This window comes from Oryzias latipes, chromosome 10 (genome assembly GCF_053564925.1).
Source record: "Oryzias latipes strain Hd-rR chromosome 10, Olatipes_Hd-rR_3.1".
Taxonomy (NCBI): domain Eukaryota; kingdom Metazoa; phylum Chordata; class Actinopteri; order Beloniformes; family Adrianichthyidae; genus Oryzias; species Oryzias latipes.
The window spans coordinates 20,450,936-20,466,600 of record NC_136246.1 but is presented as its reverse complement, the minus strand read 5'-3'; the positions used below and the strand labels follow the sequence as shown (position 1 = coordinate 20,466,600).

The 15,665-nt window shown below is 42.9% G+C and overlaps 1 protein-coding gene across 2 annotated transcripts; it reads right to left on the bottom strand.

Moving 5' to 3' along the window:
* Positions 1 to 204: 204 nt before the first annotated feature.
* ctbp1l (C-terminal binding protein 1-like) lies at positions 205 to 15,389 on the bottom strand. 2 transcript variants are annotated; one of them, XM_020706641.3, is made up of 11 exons: positions 15,210 to 15,389; positions 13,707 to 13,755; positions 12,348 to 12,492; positions 7,452 to 7,606; positions 7,116 to 7,260; positions 6,822 to 7,028; positions 6,530 to 6,744; positions 5,184 to 5,314; positions 4,975 to 5,102; positions 3,580 to 3,697; positions 205 to 3,498 (listed from the first exon to the last, which is right to left on the bottom strand). In XM_020706641.3, exons 3-11 carry the CDS (start codon positions 12,406 to 12,408, stop codon positions 3,312 to 3,314), a joined length of 1,347 nt encoding a protein of 448 aa, XP_020562300.1. In that variant the 5' UTR covers positions 12,409 to 12,492; positions 13,707 to 13,755; positions 15,210 to 15,389; the 3' UTR covers positions 205 to 3,311. The 2 variants fall into 2 exon arrangements, with proteins under 2 accessions (XP_020562300.1, XP_020562301.1); XM_020706642.3 differs by lacking the exons at positions 12,348 to 12,492; positions 13,707 to 13,755; positions 15,210 to 15,389 and adding an exon at positions 10,687 to 10,821.
* Positions 15,390 to 15,665: the final 276 nt, after the last annotated feature.

Below are 15,665 nucleotides of genomic sequence, written 5' to 3'. Positions count from 1 at the left end.
AGGAGATTGTGTGTTTTTTCAGCACTCCTCATTTTGTGCATGTGGAAGCAATTTCAGCGCCTATACCCCCCCCCCCCCCCCCCATCCTGGCATTAACTGCAAAGAGCCACAAATTGCACTAAACAATTTTGTTGTTTTTTCTCCCCCCAAGCACAGGTTTAGATCAGCAGGCCAAAATAACTTCAGATGGATGAGAAAAGAATATTTAGAATTTTTTTAAAATTTTATTAAAATACGGTGTGGAGTTTACCATTGGAAGTTACCATCACAAACATGATTGTTTCTAATAAAAAAGTAAACAAAAACAAAAAAATAAAGCTTAAGAGCCTAGTTACAGGATTTTTTTTCTGGTGTTTTTGTTTTTGCAGTCTGGTGAAAGAAAAAAATTAATTCACAATGAGCGTTAAGTGGAGAGGAGGGAGAGAGACAGATATAAAAAAAAAAAATAAAAAAAGTCCACATGTTGTAGCAATACATTTCCCAATTTCACACCCGGTCATACATTCATTCACTTCTCGTTCAACAGTTGAGGAGAAACCAAAATGTGGGGAAGGCCGTTTCTGGGGGGGGGGGGGGGGGGGTCGTGAGACACAGGGCGACTGCTGGAGGATATGTGTGCATTTGAACCCTGAGAGAAAGAAAGAGTGACCGACTCCCACCGCAAATTCCTGCTTTGTTTGTTTTCCGTTAAAAAGACCACAGCAGAGCGAGCCAGCAGCCAGGGGAGGATGGCGGAGCGGCCGCCTCACAGCAAACAACGAAGCACAAAAAAAAAAAAAACAGAAACAAACAAGTGCCTGCATGTAACTTTCTCCCAATGCTGGGTTAGCTTTAAAATTTAAAAAAAATATTAATATGGATTCATTAGACAGTTTACACAAGGCTAGAGGTGGTTTGATTTCAAAATAAAAGGAAGGTGCAGAAATTCAGGGGATTCTTTTTTTTGGACACGCCTCCTGGCTTCACCTGCTGTGGTCGACTGTATTAAGGCAGTGAGTGGTTCCATGGCGGCTTTTCTATAACAGCTACTGTTACTCGGGTGGAGCATGACGGATCCACAGGATAAAAGAGACGCAGGAGAAAGAAATTACAACATCAGGAACTGAACTTTGTGTGTGTCTCATTTGTCTGAAATGTTTCAATACAACATGTAGAACACAACCATTGAAACTCAAGTCCTACAACAACAAAAGTATGGATTTTTTTTGTGTGTTTTTTTTATAACAGTGCACTGCTGAAATGAAAATATATAGAATCAACAGCAAAATTTAAGATTACTATTATCCTCATAATTCAAACTATGGGAGCTCTTCCTTTTTTTTTCTTTTAAAAAATATATACTCGTCACATGACAGAGGAGCCCTCAGACATGCTCCGTGTCTCTCATAGACTCTGAGGGGGGTGGGTGGGGGGGGGAGCTGTACATCACTGGAAACTGAGCACAACAACAACAACAAAAAATAGTCAAATAAAAAACATTGGCAACTCTGGCTGAAAACACTTGGTGGGATTAGGACTTGGAGGGGACAGAAGAGGAAAATGGAGGGGGTAATTATATTCTCCGTTGGAAAATGACCTCACATGCACTATGGGTAAAAAGCGGCCTGGTAATGAAAGGGAGACATAACTAAACTCTTCAGACTATGCGCTCTAGTTAAGGAAAACTAGCAGATCACACCAACCACTCGTCCATTTGGGATTTTTGGAGCTAATTCAAAGCATTTCTAGCTCTACTGATGAGAAATTGTGCTGAGTTGTCTTAAAATGAAGTCAAATATTTTTAAAAAAATTAAATGCACATTGGTTTTTAAGGTTTCAGTACATTTACTGATAAATGGATTTGGTCAATTTAGTTCATGGGGCGTTTTTCTTGTTTTGTTTTTTTAACTACAATTTCATATAATTTCTAATAAATGTGGTATAGATGTATCTAGAAAATCTGTACAAAAAAAAAGTCCAAAATAAAAATCCAAGGGTACACACGGTACATTCATTATCTGTTACTGAGGTACTAGAGAGGTGTTCCTTTGACACCAGGGCGACAGCGTTTCAGAGTTACTCCGAGGGACAGATCCTTTGGAACAACAACAGCTTGTTATCACAACAGACACACACACAGTAAGTTTCTCTCACACACACACACACACGCGCGCACACACACACACACACACACACACACCACTGACTCGAGAGCATGCAGCTCCTACAGGGAATCAAACCCACACACATCTGAAAGATGCAAATCATGAGTACATGTGTATAGTGGGTTATTGGGGGGGGTTAGGTGGGTGGCAGGATCTTAAACAATAAGGCGGCGGATTGGTCTCGCCGTGTGTTGTAAATGGCAGTAAGTGATGACGTGTTGCGGTGGGCGGAGCTAACCTGCAACTGTCCCTCTGTTAGCCTAAAAAAATAAAAATAACAGAAAAAACCCCAGCAGGCATGTGGAGTCTGAGCCGCAGGGGAGGCAGCGCCCTCTGCTGGTATGCTGTTGTTATAACAACCCTCCCCCCTCCAAAAAAAAAAAAAAAGATAATTTCATCTGGGCACAAAAGCAGAAGACACATTTCTAATGCTTTTAGTAATGTTCGTCCTAAAAAAAAATAAAAGTAGAAGTAGAAATGTCAGGAAGGGTCTTACTAAAAGCTGACAGAAGTTGGGCTTTAATGTTCCACTAAAAACACACAAGCATGTACTTTCACAGTTGGGGGGGCTCCAGACTCCCATATCTCTGCTGAGCAAACTGACGAGGGGGGAGGGGGACAGATAAGAGTGGGTGGGCTAACGGGGTTTTCATCAGTACACGTTTGTCCCAATCAGAAGGAACAGAGCAGTAACAGGAGTCAATATGTAAAAAGGGGTTTTTGTCTCTGTGCCTCTAGTTGTCTGAATCAGAGGGGAAGCTAGGGGGAAGGGGGGCAACAGAATAAAGCCTTGTGTTGGGGGGGGGGGGGGGGGGGGGGCATTAATACTTAGAACCACAAAAGATCATCTTTTCATTAAAACAACAGCCAGCTAAGAAACTAAACCAATCCAATCATGAAATCCTTGAGAACACAGTTATTGCTGACGGAGTGGGGGGAGGGGGGTAGAGGAGTGACATGATGCTGGGAGGGGTGGAGGTGAGCTGTGGGGGGGCATGTCACTTCCGGGCTGATTCTGCCATCAGAGAAACGACTGTGGATCCACGCCGGGTTGAACCGATACTGCCGGTAAACGGGGGGAGGGGGGGGGGGGTCCTGATCCTGGGATGCTGGGTTTGGTTTCCAGAAATTGACGGAATGTGCTGGTGGTGACGGTGGGTGGGGGGGCTATTGGTCGGAGGGGATGTCTCTGTCGGCCTCGGCCTTCGCGGGTTGCCCCGGGGAGGGGGCGTGGGGTGGATGGGTGACTGGGGCAATGCCGTGGGCCAGGGTTCCTGTAACCAGGCTGTCAACGCCTGTGCCAGTTCCTGGGAGCCCCCCCGCTGCCGCAACACCGATCAGACCAGGAGGAAATCTGTAACAGAGGGAGGACGACATGGGCTTCATTCTGAAGAGCTCCGCAGGAGACTGGCGGGGGGCGGGGCCAGTTGCTCACCTGTAAGTGGCTCCGTTCAGTTCTGGGTGAACTGTGGCAGTCTCCATGCTGGGCCACTGAGAGGCCGCCATCAGGTACTCCTTATTAACACAGTTCTTCAGGCTGTCAGGGATACGACCTGAAAAACAAAACCTCCTATTGTTTCCAAACAAGCAAACAGACGAGGATTTCAGACAAACTTCACTCCCACATGCAGACGCTGTAGTCTTCATCAAGGTGGTTAGGTGAAGACTAGACTGGACGTTTGGGAACAATTTTCTTTTGTTTGTTCTTCATTTGACTTTGAAGGTAAAAATAAAAGCTCTCTATAAACCCACTCTGTTGAAAATCCTGTTTTTGGTGTTTTTAACATGTTCTTGTGGCATTTTTGTAATGATGGAGGACATATATAAAGAAAATTAAGCTTAAATTGCAGTTCTGAGTTTTTTTTGTTCAAATTCTTGTGAATCAGGAGCAGATGAATAGATGCCGTTGCAAAAACTCTATTCTACTTCATCTGCTTGTAGACAAATAGATCCATGTACGTCTTTATTTCCTTCATCTGACTCAAACCTGTACGGCTCTCAGCTCTGACATCTTTTTGTTGCACCGCTAATGTTAGGTTGGGGTTGTGAGGGGCTGTAAGCTAGTGGGAGAGAGTGTGAACGGAGACCTCTCAGCAACAGGGAGGGGAAGTGGGGGTGGGGTTTCTCCATGCCAACAGTCCCACCCACAAATCAAAGGCAAACCCCTGCCGCTCTGCAGAAACTAGGTCCTAGAAAACGACAGTTTTTTTTTTTGATTTTGCCAAAAAAATAAAATAAAGAAAATTGCCCAATCATTATAAAAGGTCCCCACTTTTACAACGGATCAAAACAATGATATGAATGAGTGTTCAATGACAATTTTATGACAAAATATGTTGTAGAAGCATTACTTCTAAAACATTTGACCCGGACTGGTAAAAGAGACTTGTGTTCTCTGCAAAGCAAAGACCGAATGACTAAACTGTCGCAAAAACACAAAGTCTAAAATATTATCTAGGACAAATATCTTACTATCCATCTATGCTTTTTGTAAGAGAAACTCAGAAAACAAAGATTCCAAATATGATGGAGTTTTGGACAAAGTGGTTGATTAGGTTTCCTGTTGACACATTTCGGTTCCGTGCATTTCACCTGCTTCACATTTGACAGTTAGACAGTAGAATGACTCCTTGAGGACTGCAGTAGATCACTCAGTGCCTTTAAATCAATTCTCTAAAGTGATGACAGTCTTGTTCCTCGTCTAGATAATCATTAGGCGTGTTACACAAGCAGCCGTTTGACTACTTTTCACAAACACTCAGAGCTGTGCAGCCCTCTCCTGCACGCCAACGTCTTGACTGGAGAGCCTGGGAAAAAAGCTGCGTCTCACCAGTGATGGCCCGGCGCACTTCTCTGGCTGCCTCTTCGCGCGCCTCCACCGAGGCCTGCTCGCTGTACCACGCCGTGTGCGGGGTACAGATCAGGTTGGGAGCGTCCTTCAGCGGCCCTGTTGAAAAGCTGTTGAGAATGGAGGGAAAGGGTCAAATGGGAGGCAGCGGCGCCGTCAGAGGCCGTGTTTGTCCGCACAGCGATGCCAACCTGAAGGGTTCCGCCTCGTGGACGTCCAGGGCGGCCCCCCGTATTCGGCCTTCTTTGAGGGCCTGAGCCAGTGCTTTTTCGTCAACCAAACCGCCTCGTGACGTGTTCACCAGGAAGGCCCCCTGACGCATCTGTGGGAGCAACACGATTGATGCATTTAGAGGAGCAAAAAAGTGCTTGAGAAATGAGCTTCAAAGAGAAGCAGCAGCCTTTCCACAGAACGTCCAGCACATGAGTTCGTTTCGGTCCCGCATCGGCGGGTTTTGGGGTCGAGGCGCGTTTTGGGCGGTGCGTCCAGAGTCCAAATATCTGAATTTTGGCAAAGAAAACGCGTTGCGACAACTAATCAGGAATCAGTGACGTGTTGATAATGCGATTGAAGTCAAAACCAACATGGAGGAGAAGCTGATGTTTCCCTCCCGAACCTTTATATTTACTGTATTCACATCAGCAGAATGACAGAAAGATCCTCTAATTTTATTCTTCTTTTTCTCTCAGACTAATGTGGGAGAGCAAGTCATCAACCTGAGTCCCAGAGAGAAGTGCCGCTGCCCTGCAGCAGATGGTGAAGCTCACCGTACCGGGAGAGTCTCTGAATGACCTCATGACCCCTGACATGGAGACGTGATTACTGATGCTTTTGTAGAGCTCTTCAAATCAAATAAAACTAGTTTCTAAACATCATCCGTCTTCCATGCATTGTAAATGAGATCTCGAGTCGAGGCTCTTCCATGTAACAACTAAAGACTGGACAGTAGCTCCTCCCACATGCGTCTGGAGCGTCACTTTTTAACACATTTTTGGAAACTCGTTGAGCAGCAAATATGTTTTTGCGTTGGAGAGGTGACAAACGTGAATTTGACGCGCAAATTGTGATCGGCGCGAACGTAGCATTTTACAGTTGATGCACCACACTAAAAGGGGGAGGGGGCATATTTTCAAAGGGGAATCAGACAGCGAGCTGTAAATGGAGATATGGTAAGAGTCCCTTCAAAAAAAATGATAAGAGGATGCTGAACCAATGAACCTGTACATGAAGATTTGTATTACCCTAACATGAAATTCCAAAGAGCCTTTTCTACAGTAAATCCAATAAACGGCGTGTAATCTCACGCCAAACCTTCTGACCACACAGATGCACAGAAGCAGAAAGGACACATTTCCATCTCAAACAATAAAGGCATCCCTCCACACTCCATTGGCAAACAATGAGCGGCTCCTGCTAAACTATATTTAGAAGCATCAATACTGTGTTGTGGGATCTCTCCTCCGGCTGTTAGAGGTGGTTTGGAGGACTTGAAGGCAGACTGCACAGGCGTGAGGCTGCGTGTTCAGAGAATCCTCACCTGTTTGATAGTGAAGTCATTAATGAGGTGGTGGTTGTGCTCGTTGAGGCTGCAGTGAAGGGAAACGCAGTCGGAGTGGATGAGCAGGTCCTGCAGGGTGGCCATTCTCTGCAGGCCCAGCGAGCGCTCCACGCCGTCAGGCAGGTACGGGTCGTAAAAGATCACGCCGAAGCCGAAGGCCTTGGCCCGCAGAGCTACAGCTTGACCCACGCGTCCTGGAAGGCAGCGTGGTTAACCCTCAGACAGACGGTAAAAGACTGACCGTTTTTCACCAGTGCACCCTTTTATTTACCGAGGCCGATGATCCCCAACGTTTCACCGCGGATTCGAGCGGCGCCACCAGCCACCTCCCTTATCTGCTCCACGCTGGAAGCACGCGTCCCCTCCCTCAGTGCTTGGTGCATCCAGGTGACTCGCCTGTACAGGTTGAGGATCAGACATAGCGAGGTGTCGGCCGTCTCCTCCACCGACGCCGCTGGCACGTTGCACACAGCGATGCCTGGGAGACAAGTCGGAGGGAAGAAGAAACGTTTAGCCCCTTTTAAAGATGCAATGACAGGCTGAGGGCAGGCGCTCGCCATCTCACCTAGCTCAGCAGCGGCTTTGACGTCGACGTTGTCAAAGCCGGAACCAATCCTGACGATCACACGCAGACCTTTGAACTTTTCCAAGTCGTCTCTGGATAAAGTTATGGTGTGGTAGAGCAGGGCAGCCACAGCTTCATTAAGCACCTTCAGGAGGCAAAGAAACATATTTAAGCTCTTCTATTGTCTGTCACATTAAGGCTGAACTACAGAAGAGTGTCCTGCTGTAAACTCGGAGAATTTCTGTCTTTTAAAGACATCATTTGCATAAATTTACAGTCCAAACTAGAGACTAAAAAGAAAAAGGAATTGAAAAGTGGTCAGATTTGCTCGAGTACCTTCTCGTGTATCTCTTGTGTGGATTGAGCATCACAAAAAGCCACCGTGGCCACGTCCTTCAGGATGGGCATCTCTACAGTGCAGTCTCGTCCATCCAGCAGTGCCACCAGGGGCCGCGGATGCATCGGCCCATTGAGGATGGGGGGTCTGATACCTGACAGCACAGAAGGGAAACAAATGGGTTTAACATGTACATCTTCCAAAAAAGGTCAACAAAATTAAAGAGTTCACCTTTTTTTTTTTCCAGAAAAAAACAAAGAAAACGGTGGCTGCATTGTTCAGTCTAGACAGCCAACAGAAACCCCCCACACTCACACAGAAAAAGGTAACACGACAAAGCGCTGCGCTCTGCAGACAATAGTGACTCAGACTTTTATTGCTCTCTTCTTCAAACAGCAACCAGCCCTCTCAGGAACCGCAGGGTCCAAGCGCGTCTTCAGCTTACTGAAGTGAAGTGTAACCAGATCTGGGATGGGGCACGGAGAGCCTTCAACAACGTGACCGCTCGCTCGGGGGAGTGAGATCGAGCTTGGGTCGACAAAGCAGATCCATTCGGTCAGGAGTTCTTCCTGCCAACTGACAAAGCTGAGAAGAGGATGAAGAGCTCCAGACCGGTTTAGACAACAAGCATCTCCAACTCTCCCAGCAACCTAAGTGATGGTCGTGTTTCTCCCCCAAATTTGACTAATGTAGACAGATTCAAGCCTGTGCTTCTTACCCAGGTGGATCAACTACAGCTCTGCTCCTGAACAGGTGGCGTTCTGCTACTTTTCTGTCAGCAAACACACAAAGGTAAGTCTGCATGAAGCGACAATCAATGGCTGGTCATAAGAAATGTTGGCCCGCAGCGTCAGAGGAAGTTCTTCGTTCTTGTGAAGAACAGAAACTTCTTTTACGGTTCACGCAGAGAGGAGAGGGACCGCTACGGCAACAATGGTTGGCATCCCTTTCCTCCCACTCTGCGGGGTGCAGCGGCGAGAAAAGCTTCGCCTCAGTTCTGCAGTCTGTCCCGACGCATTTGATGGACAGCTTGTCCCTTGTGGCTTTTCGGCACCAAAACTTCCAAATAAATGCAACAGAAAATGTAACCCTCACACGTATTGAAAATATTGTCTCAATGACCATTTGGATGCACAAAATAACCCCCCTCCCAATGGGCTGGAGTGATGGTATCCTGTAGCTAGGGGGAAGGGGGGAGTACTGTGTTTCATGGCAGTGGGGAGTTCATGTTTTATGTGGGTCTCCTGGCCTAAATTTCTTGTCTGGAGGACTCCTAAGGCCCCTCCCTCTTTTTGTTTTTTTTTTTCCTTCCAGAAAAGATGTGCACACCTGTGTAGCAAACGTCACCTGCTGATTCTTTAAAAACCCACTCCAATCATCTTTTGATCAACTGTAAAAGTGATTCTACTAGGGGCGTAACGATTCATTTTAACAACGACTTGATTCATATCATAATTTGTGGTTGACGATTCGATTTCATAGTGGATATTGGTTCATTTTGAACGATCGATTCACTGACCTAAAAATCGATCCAGGTCATCTTTAGCCAAAAATATTCAACCAGTGTGATTTTGAGATAAATACCTGGTACTGAACAGTGCAGGTGAAGTTTTCCAGATTCCCCGCAAGATAATCAAGTGTAAACTAAATGTGTGTACAAACAAACAAGTAAACAAGAATTAATGTCAAATCTATTCACATTTTAGTTTCATAAAGTTGGTGTATTCCACATCAAAATAATCCAAGCAGAACATTCTAGCACACTGTATGGTCACATGTCTTTGCTAAATTCAGTGTTTCCATACATTGGACAGGAATGATGGATTGATCACGTTTGGTTGCCATCACACGCGTGTTGTCTGCTGTGATGCACTTGATCCTTTTTACGTTACAGTAAAATAATCATATCGACAATATCGATATGATCAATTTATTTCGTCACTTAGATTCTATTAACATCTTGCCCCAGACAAATATATCTGGTTTGATTGTAGGAATATAAATCGGTTAACCAATCATTATGCCCCTAGCTGTCAGTGGTCTCAATTGGGATTATGCAATTTTTAGTCCAAATTAATGTTGTTTTCCAGGATAGTTTCTGCAGAGTGGCCATAGTTTATTAGAAGTTCACCTCTGAGTTGTGGGTGGAATGGAGTTATCCCACCCCTACTTGTCTATTTGATTGCTAGTACGTGCATGGAAATGGAGCGAAGCATGTCCCCGGATGAGTTCTGCATCACACTAAAACTCTTTCCACTGGCTTTTTTCTTTATATATTTATATGTTTCCTTCATGAGGAAAAAAAATGCCAAAACACGTTAAAAACACGAAATATAAAACAATTTTCATTGAAGTGGGTCCTTAAAGAGGATTTTTGCTAGCTTTAGCGTCGGTGTGCAGGAGTGGAAGTCAGAAAAAGTGGGGATCAGCGTGTCGCTGCAGGACAGGTGAACGCTTCCCGCTGGATTTGCTCGTCCTGAAAATATATTTGGAAAGAAGGCAGGATGTGGCAGCTAGCAGAGCTAGCAGCTAGCGGAAGATAAAAACTTTAAAAAAATAGCTAACTATCCGCCTGAAGAGTTTATATTTGATTAAAATGGATTTAATATTCTTTATTTTACCAGGAGACACAAAGCTTAAAAATAAAAATCATTTTTATTGGTTCTTGGTTAAACAAATAACAAAATGTTCAGCTAAAAGTGTTAGCTGAGATGTAAGACACACAAGACGTGTGCCAAGCAGAGAACCTGAGGAGATACAGACCCCCCCCCCATTGTAAAAATAAATAAATAGAAAAATCTTCGGGTTTCTACACGGAGAAATGCAAGCAAAGGACATTGACATTTTCCGAGGCCTGCGAAGATGAAGCGCAGCCAGACACACAATACACTTCATTCAGTGATTCATTCATTCTCCCTCCCAGTGGCTTTCTTCCCCCTTCCTCCCTCCTCCACTCCCCCCCGGCTGTAGCTGGAGTAAGAGGTGAGGGGGAGGGGCAGCAGGCGATGATAATGCAGCAAGCAGCAGTACTCCACCCAATCGCGGGCAAACACACACACACACACACACACACACAGACGGTGGTTCAGTTCCTTCTCAACGCCTCCAACCAACACACATTGAACTTGAAAGAGAAACTGCAAACGCACAACTCCACCACACCCAAAGCCCTGCTCCCCGCCGCCGGCGGCTCGCACAAACACACGCCGAATCAGAAAAGCCACTGAGCCAAACCTTGCATTGTCAGCCCGTCTTCCTTTCTCTCCCTCTCCTTATAGCGCTCTTCTTTTTTTTCCCCTCTCTCCTTTCTCCTGCAGCCTGAGCTCGGCTGACTGGATCCCAGCTGTCATCCACGCCCCGGCCCCTCCCCCACGGCCAGCCTCCAATCACCACCGACTCCATTGAGAGCCGGCCAACCAGCAATAACTTCATTAGCATAGCCGAGGCGGCGGCGGCAGCAGCAGCAGCGACGGAGGAGGACGGCCGTTTGGGCTGTTGTCGTTTTTTAAAGAGACAGCTGGCCCGCTCCCCTCCCGGCCCGGCCACAACCCTTCACCCCGTCCCTCTCCCTGTCACTGAGCTCCAGACGCTCTCCCAGACCCCGGCCCTCCATTTTAGCGCACCATTATGTGCGTCCGGCACAATCACTCTGCAGCAGCACAGGTTTCTCAAAAAAATGCTCGTTTTTATCCGTCTGCAGCGTAAAAACACACACACACACCTACCCTACCCTACCCTACAGCAACCGAACAGCATGGAGTGTGAAAGTCCACTTCATGGAAAAAGTTTTAAAAAGAAAGTTTTCCTCCAAAATCATCCACAAATATTGAAAAATCAGATAAATATGTAATCGTGTGCAAAGAAACCACAGCTCCATCTTCATTTTATATTTAAGAACTCAGGTCACTATCAGCTGACCTTTGGAAGCTTCATGCTCACGCAAGAGAGAAAACACGGTCGTCATGACGACCAATACATGCTTTCAAATAATGATAGTTCCAGTAAAGTCAGCCAAGAAAGCTTCTTTCACACACTTTATACCTTTTACAATCAATCAATAGAAATAAATATTATTATAATAGAAATATTATTGGATTATATTTTCATCGTTATTTTAAGTTTAGATTTTTTTTTTTGTGAAATGTGAGCTGATATAACAGGATAAACCACAACGCTTTCTGATGATTGTTGTAAATAAGGTGTTTGCTACAATTCTGAAAACATTTGGACTTGACATTTAAACAAAAAGAGGAAGTTTGCATGGTTGTGTCTTACTTTGCGTATAGCCCTGAGCATTCATTGTTTGATATTGTTTACTGGCGCATGTACGCCACCTACAGTCGGACAAAGCTGAGTGAGAAATGTTGAAGCGGTGCAAACCTCGCGAATCTCGCTCAAGGCTTTTCTCCCCAGCTCTATTGGGATACATGGTGAGACTTGGTGCCATCTTTTCGGATGGGGAAAAACCAAAACTTCTCCGTCAAGATCATTTCGGTGAATTATAGAGGACGCCATCCAAGCATCACTTACAAAACCAAGTCGCTGATTGGTCAAAATCCAACCTGGTTTAACTTTCAACATGCATTCAAAGGCAACGTGATTTGTATGTAGAGCCTTAAAATCGGTTGTAGACATGTGCTCGAGTGTATTTAACGCGAAAGTTTGTCTGTATTTTAAAGATATATGTTTAAACGAAGGAATCCATATTAGTTGCTTTTTGCAATCCGTTGTATTTTTTTGAATGAATGAATGAATGAATGAATGAAAACTGCTTAGACCAAACCAGACGAAAACTACGACCAGGCAAAACACCTTAAAACTTGCTGCAGTGTGGTTGGTCTGATTTCTAGTATTTGCTTTAAAACAGCATCTGAGGTCGGAGTGTGCCCTCTTACCCTCACAAATACGGTCAAGTCTCTGCCGCTTGACCTGTTTGTGTTTGTCCATCAAAGCCATAGACCAAGTAGTCTCAACCTGGGAAGGTGAGGAATCAATCCAAGTGCCAGAGAGTCTCCTTTAATGGCGTCCACTTGGTAATATCTGCACACACCAAAAATAAAAAAAACATGAAAGACCAGCAAAGAGATCGATTTCTGTAACTTTTCTTTATGTTTCTATTCAAAAAACCTTCAAAATATAGCGGGGAAAAAACATTAAATAAGATGTAACCAGAAAAGACCAAAGGTCAAAATAGACAAATTAATTGAAGAATGACAGAAATTATTGTATTTTCTTGATATTTTCAGGAAAAAAACAATACAAGTCAAGTACTTTTTTTAAGTGCTTATTAAAAGCATATAGATCATTATAAATAACTTTGCCTGCAGAAGAAAAGAAATACTTTTCTAGAACTCGACCAGCAGCTGAATCAAAGAACTAGAAACTTTAGCTGTGAATTTTTTGCAGTCCAAGGATTTTCGTGCTGTCACTTGTGTAAAATGTTTAGAGCAATAGAGAAATATTGAAGTCATGTTTCAAAACAAATTCCTTTAGAATAATTCACAAATATTCTCGCAGGAGAGGCTTTTGCCTGCTGCTATGATTTTAAAGTTGGACATGTTTTTTGTTATTTCTTAGATAGTTTAGTCACATTTCCCAGTAAATTACACTTTTAACTATTCAACTTGTTTTAGTTTCCTGCAATAGCAGACTTTTTTTTTTTTTTTTTAAAGTTTCTCCATCAGAATCCGCCCCAGATTCTGAGACCCAGAACATCCACTGGTGTAGAACGCACAGTGAGTTTGCTTGCTGCACCTCTCGTGCTGCCATGGAGATTTATGTTTACCTGACATGAGTTCAGTGATTACACAAAACTCCCAAGCAGTGAATGAAAGCCTCTGGGAGAATCACTATTTTTTGGCATGTTTTGGCTTGTGGAACAGTCGGTGAAATCCAGACCTTAAACTTGGTTCTAAACTTCAAACTGACAGCATTCAGTAGCGCTACATTCACCTGATTATAGAAACCATGCAGATGGTTTACTGAAGTTTGACAATAGAAATCCTCAGGAAATTAACTTTATAAAGATTTTTTTTTTTTTTTTACTTCTAGGATTTCTTCAACAAATAGATGCTTTGCTAAACATAAACCTTTAATGATTTAAAAGGCCACAGTTTTCACAAAAAAACCTTGGTTGGTTCAGTTAAATTAGCCAAAAAGCCACACAAAACTAAGGGATTTTGAATTACAAAAAACAAAACATAATACATATTTTAGGACATCCTCTTTTTATGGAAATCAAAACAGAAACTCACCTGGAAAACTATATCCAGCGTGTTTTTCAGGTTGACAATCTAGTTCACACTGTAAACAAAGAAAAGTCAGAGATTTTAAATTATGTTCACGTTATTGGCATCCCTTCAGGCAGGTGTTTTACTACAATATAACTAATATATCAATTATAAAAAAGCCCAGAAAAATAAGACCTAAAATCACTTGGCAAAAATCAAGTTTGTTAAAGTATTTCTAATCTGTTGCAGAATAATCTAAAATCATCACCGTCAAAGACTGATGACTTTTCAGTCAAACAATATTTTCATACTATATCAGACTGAATAAAATAAAGTCAATTTAATATCAAATTTTAAAAGTTGCTGCTATTTATAAATGCAAATAAGTTATGATTGGTCTGGTTACATCAATACGTTGTTTAATGTTTGCATCGTTTGGTACTTTATTGCACTTTTACTGACATTTGATGACGGTTTTTCTTAAAATAACTTAATAGAATGTAATTAATTTTTTGATTTGATTCAGTGAAACTTTTAAAAAATTCTTATAAATACAAATAAATTTTGTGTGCTTCTTAGCCATACCTTTAGCCAAAGAAACATAAAAATAATGTTAAATTAAATTTTGTGCCCAAAAGAGGAATTGTTTGAGATAAAAATCAGATTTGTAGCATTTTTTGTTTGCTTTTTAAAAAATATATATTTTTGTCTACCCAACTAAACTTTTGAGTCAGTTTTATTTAAACATATAGCTAGTATACAACATAAATAAAATAATTTCATAACAAACATAACATACATTTTAACTTAATGTTTTTTAACCGTGAGTGAAATTGTAGTTTTAACGTCAAGAGCGACAGTAAAACCTCGCGTTATAAGGTCAACAAGTTACCGTTACCCAAATAGATGATAGCTGCTGCTGCTGTTGCTAGCTAACAGGACTTCATGCAGCTTTACTGATGAATACACACCAACGGCTTCACGCAAACTTAAAACTTTTAGTTTCTGCGTGAGACTTTTTTCTTCGCGGAGTATATTTACACCCAAAGTAAAAAATATGAACTTCTTGAGTAAACTAACCTAAAGCCGTAGCAGCAGCAGAGCTACCTGCTAACCCAAACAAACATTTGTGCAGCACAAGTAGCTAACATTTGGACGTAAACTGCTCATTTCTGTTACATTTTCTTAAAAACTACACTTTGAGTAACGCAGTTGCAACGTAACTGTTGAATCTTTGAACTAAACTAGTTTTTATGTCCACAAATGCGAGACCTTGGCGGCATTGCTAAGGTTAGCGAGCCAGCGCCGTTAAGTAGCATGCCGCTGATTGTGGAGGAGATGCGGGCGGAGGGGGAGCCCATTTCGACCGATTTGTTATCAGCCAACGGCGCTACAATGTAAAATATCTGAACTACAAGCTAAAAATATATATACAGAATTTTTATATACATCTCCCACGTGGTCAAAAGAACTAAGTTAAACTTTGACGAGCATTTTGGGAAATCTGGCAAAAGTAGATTTTTTTACCCCGAGTAAACTCTTTCAGGAGTGTTCAGGCGGTGTGCGTGCGTCGGCGGTGTTCCCTCTCTCCCGATCGCCATGAAATTAGACAAAAGAGGAAGTAGCTTGTTGACGGGGGGTCAGTTCGTCTGTGAAAAAGCGCTCGTGCGCCGGAAGGAGCGCCCTCACCTTCCGCGGTGGAGCCATAAAGAAATGCAAGAGTAGCCCTAAACTTCTGCTCCTTCACTTGATCTCAAGGTTTACCCAGTAATAATATAGATTTGCTGTAATCGTGTTCAATATGTATATAATTTACCCTTTCAACAGTGGTTATATGGGGGAAAAAGGGTATATTTTAGTTTATTGTTTTGTTTTAAATTACTTTCTGGGATATTTGTTCATTTTGAAAAAATGATATAAACAAATATAATATACAAATTAGCATTTTATATGGACATATTGGTATTTTGTGCACACAAATTA

Excerpts from the sequence above, each read along its gene's own strand:
- ctbp1l (XM_020706641.3), bottom strand. The coding sequence starts at position 12,408 with ATGGCTTTGATGGACAAACACAAACAGGTCAAGCGGCAGAGACTTGAC. Across the intron at positions 7,607-12,347 it reads ACTTGACCGTATTTGTGAGG|GTATCAGACCCCCCATCCTC; the intron begins GTAAGAGGGCAC and ends CTGTGCTGTCAG. Across the intron at positions 3,698-4,974 it reads AGTGCGCCGGGCCATCACTG|GTCGTATCCCTGACAGCCTG; the intron begins GTGAGACGCAGC and ends TTTGTTTTTCAG.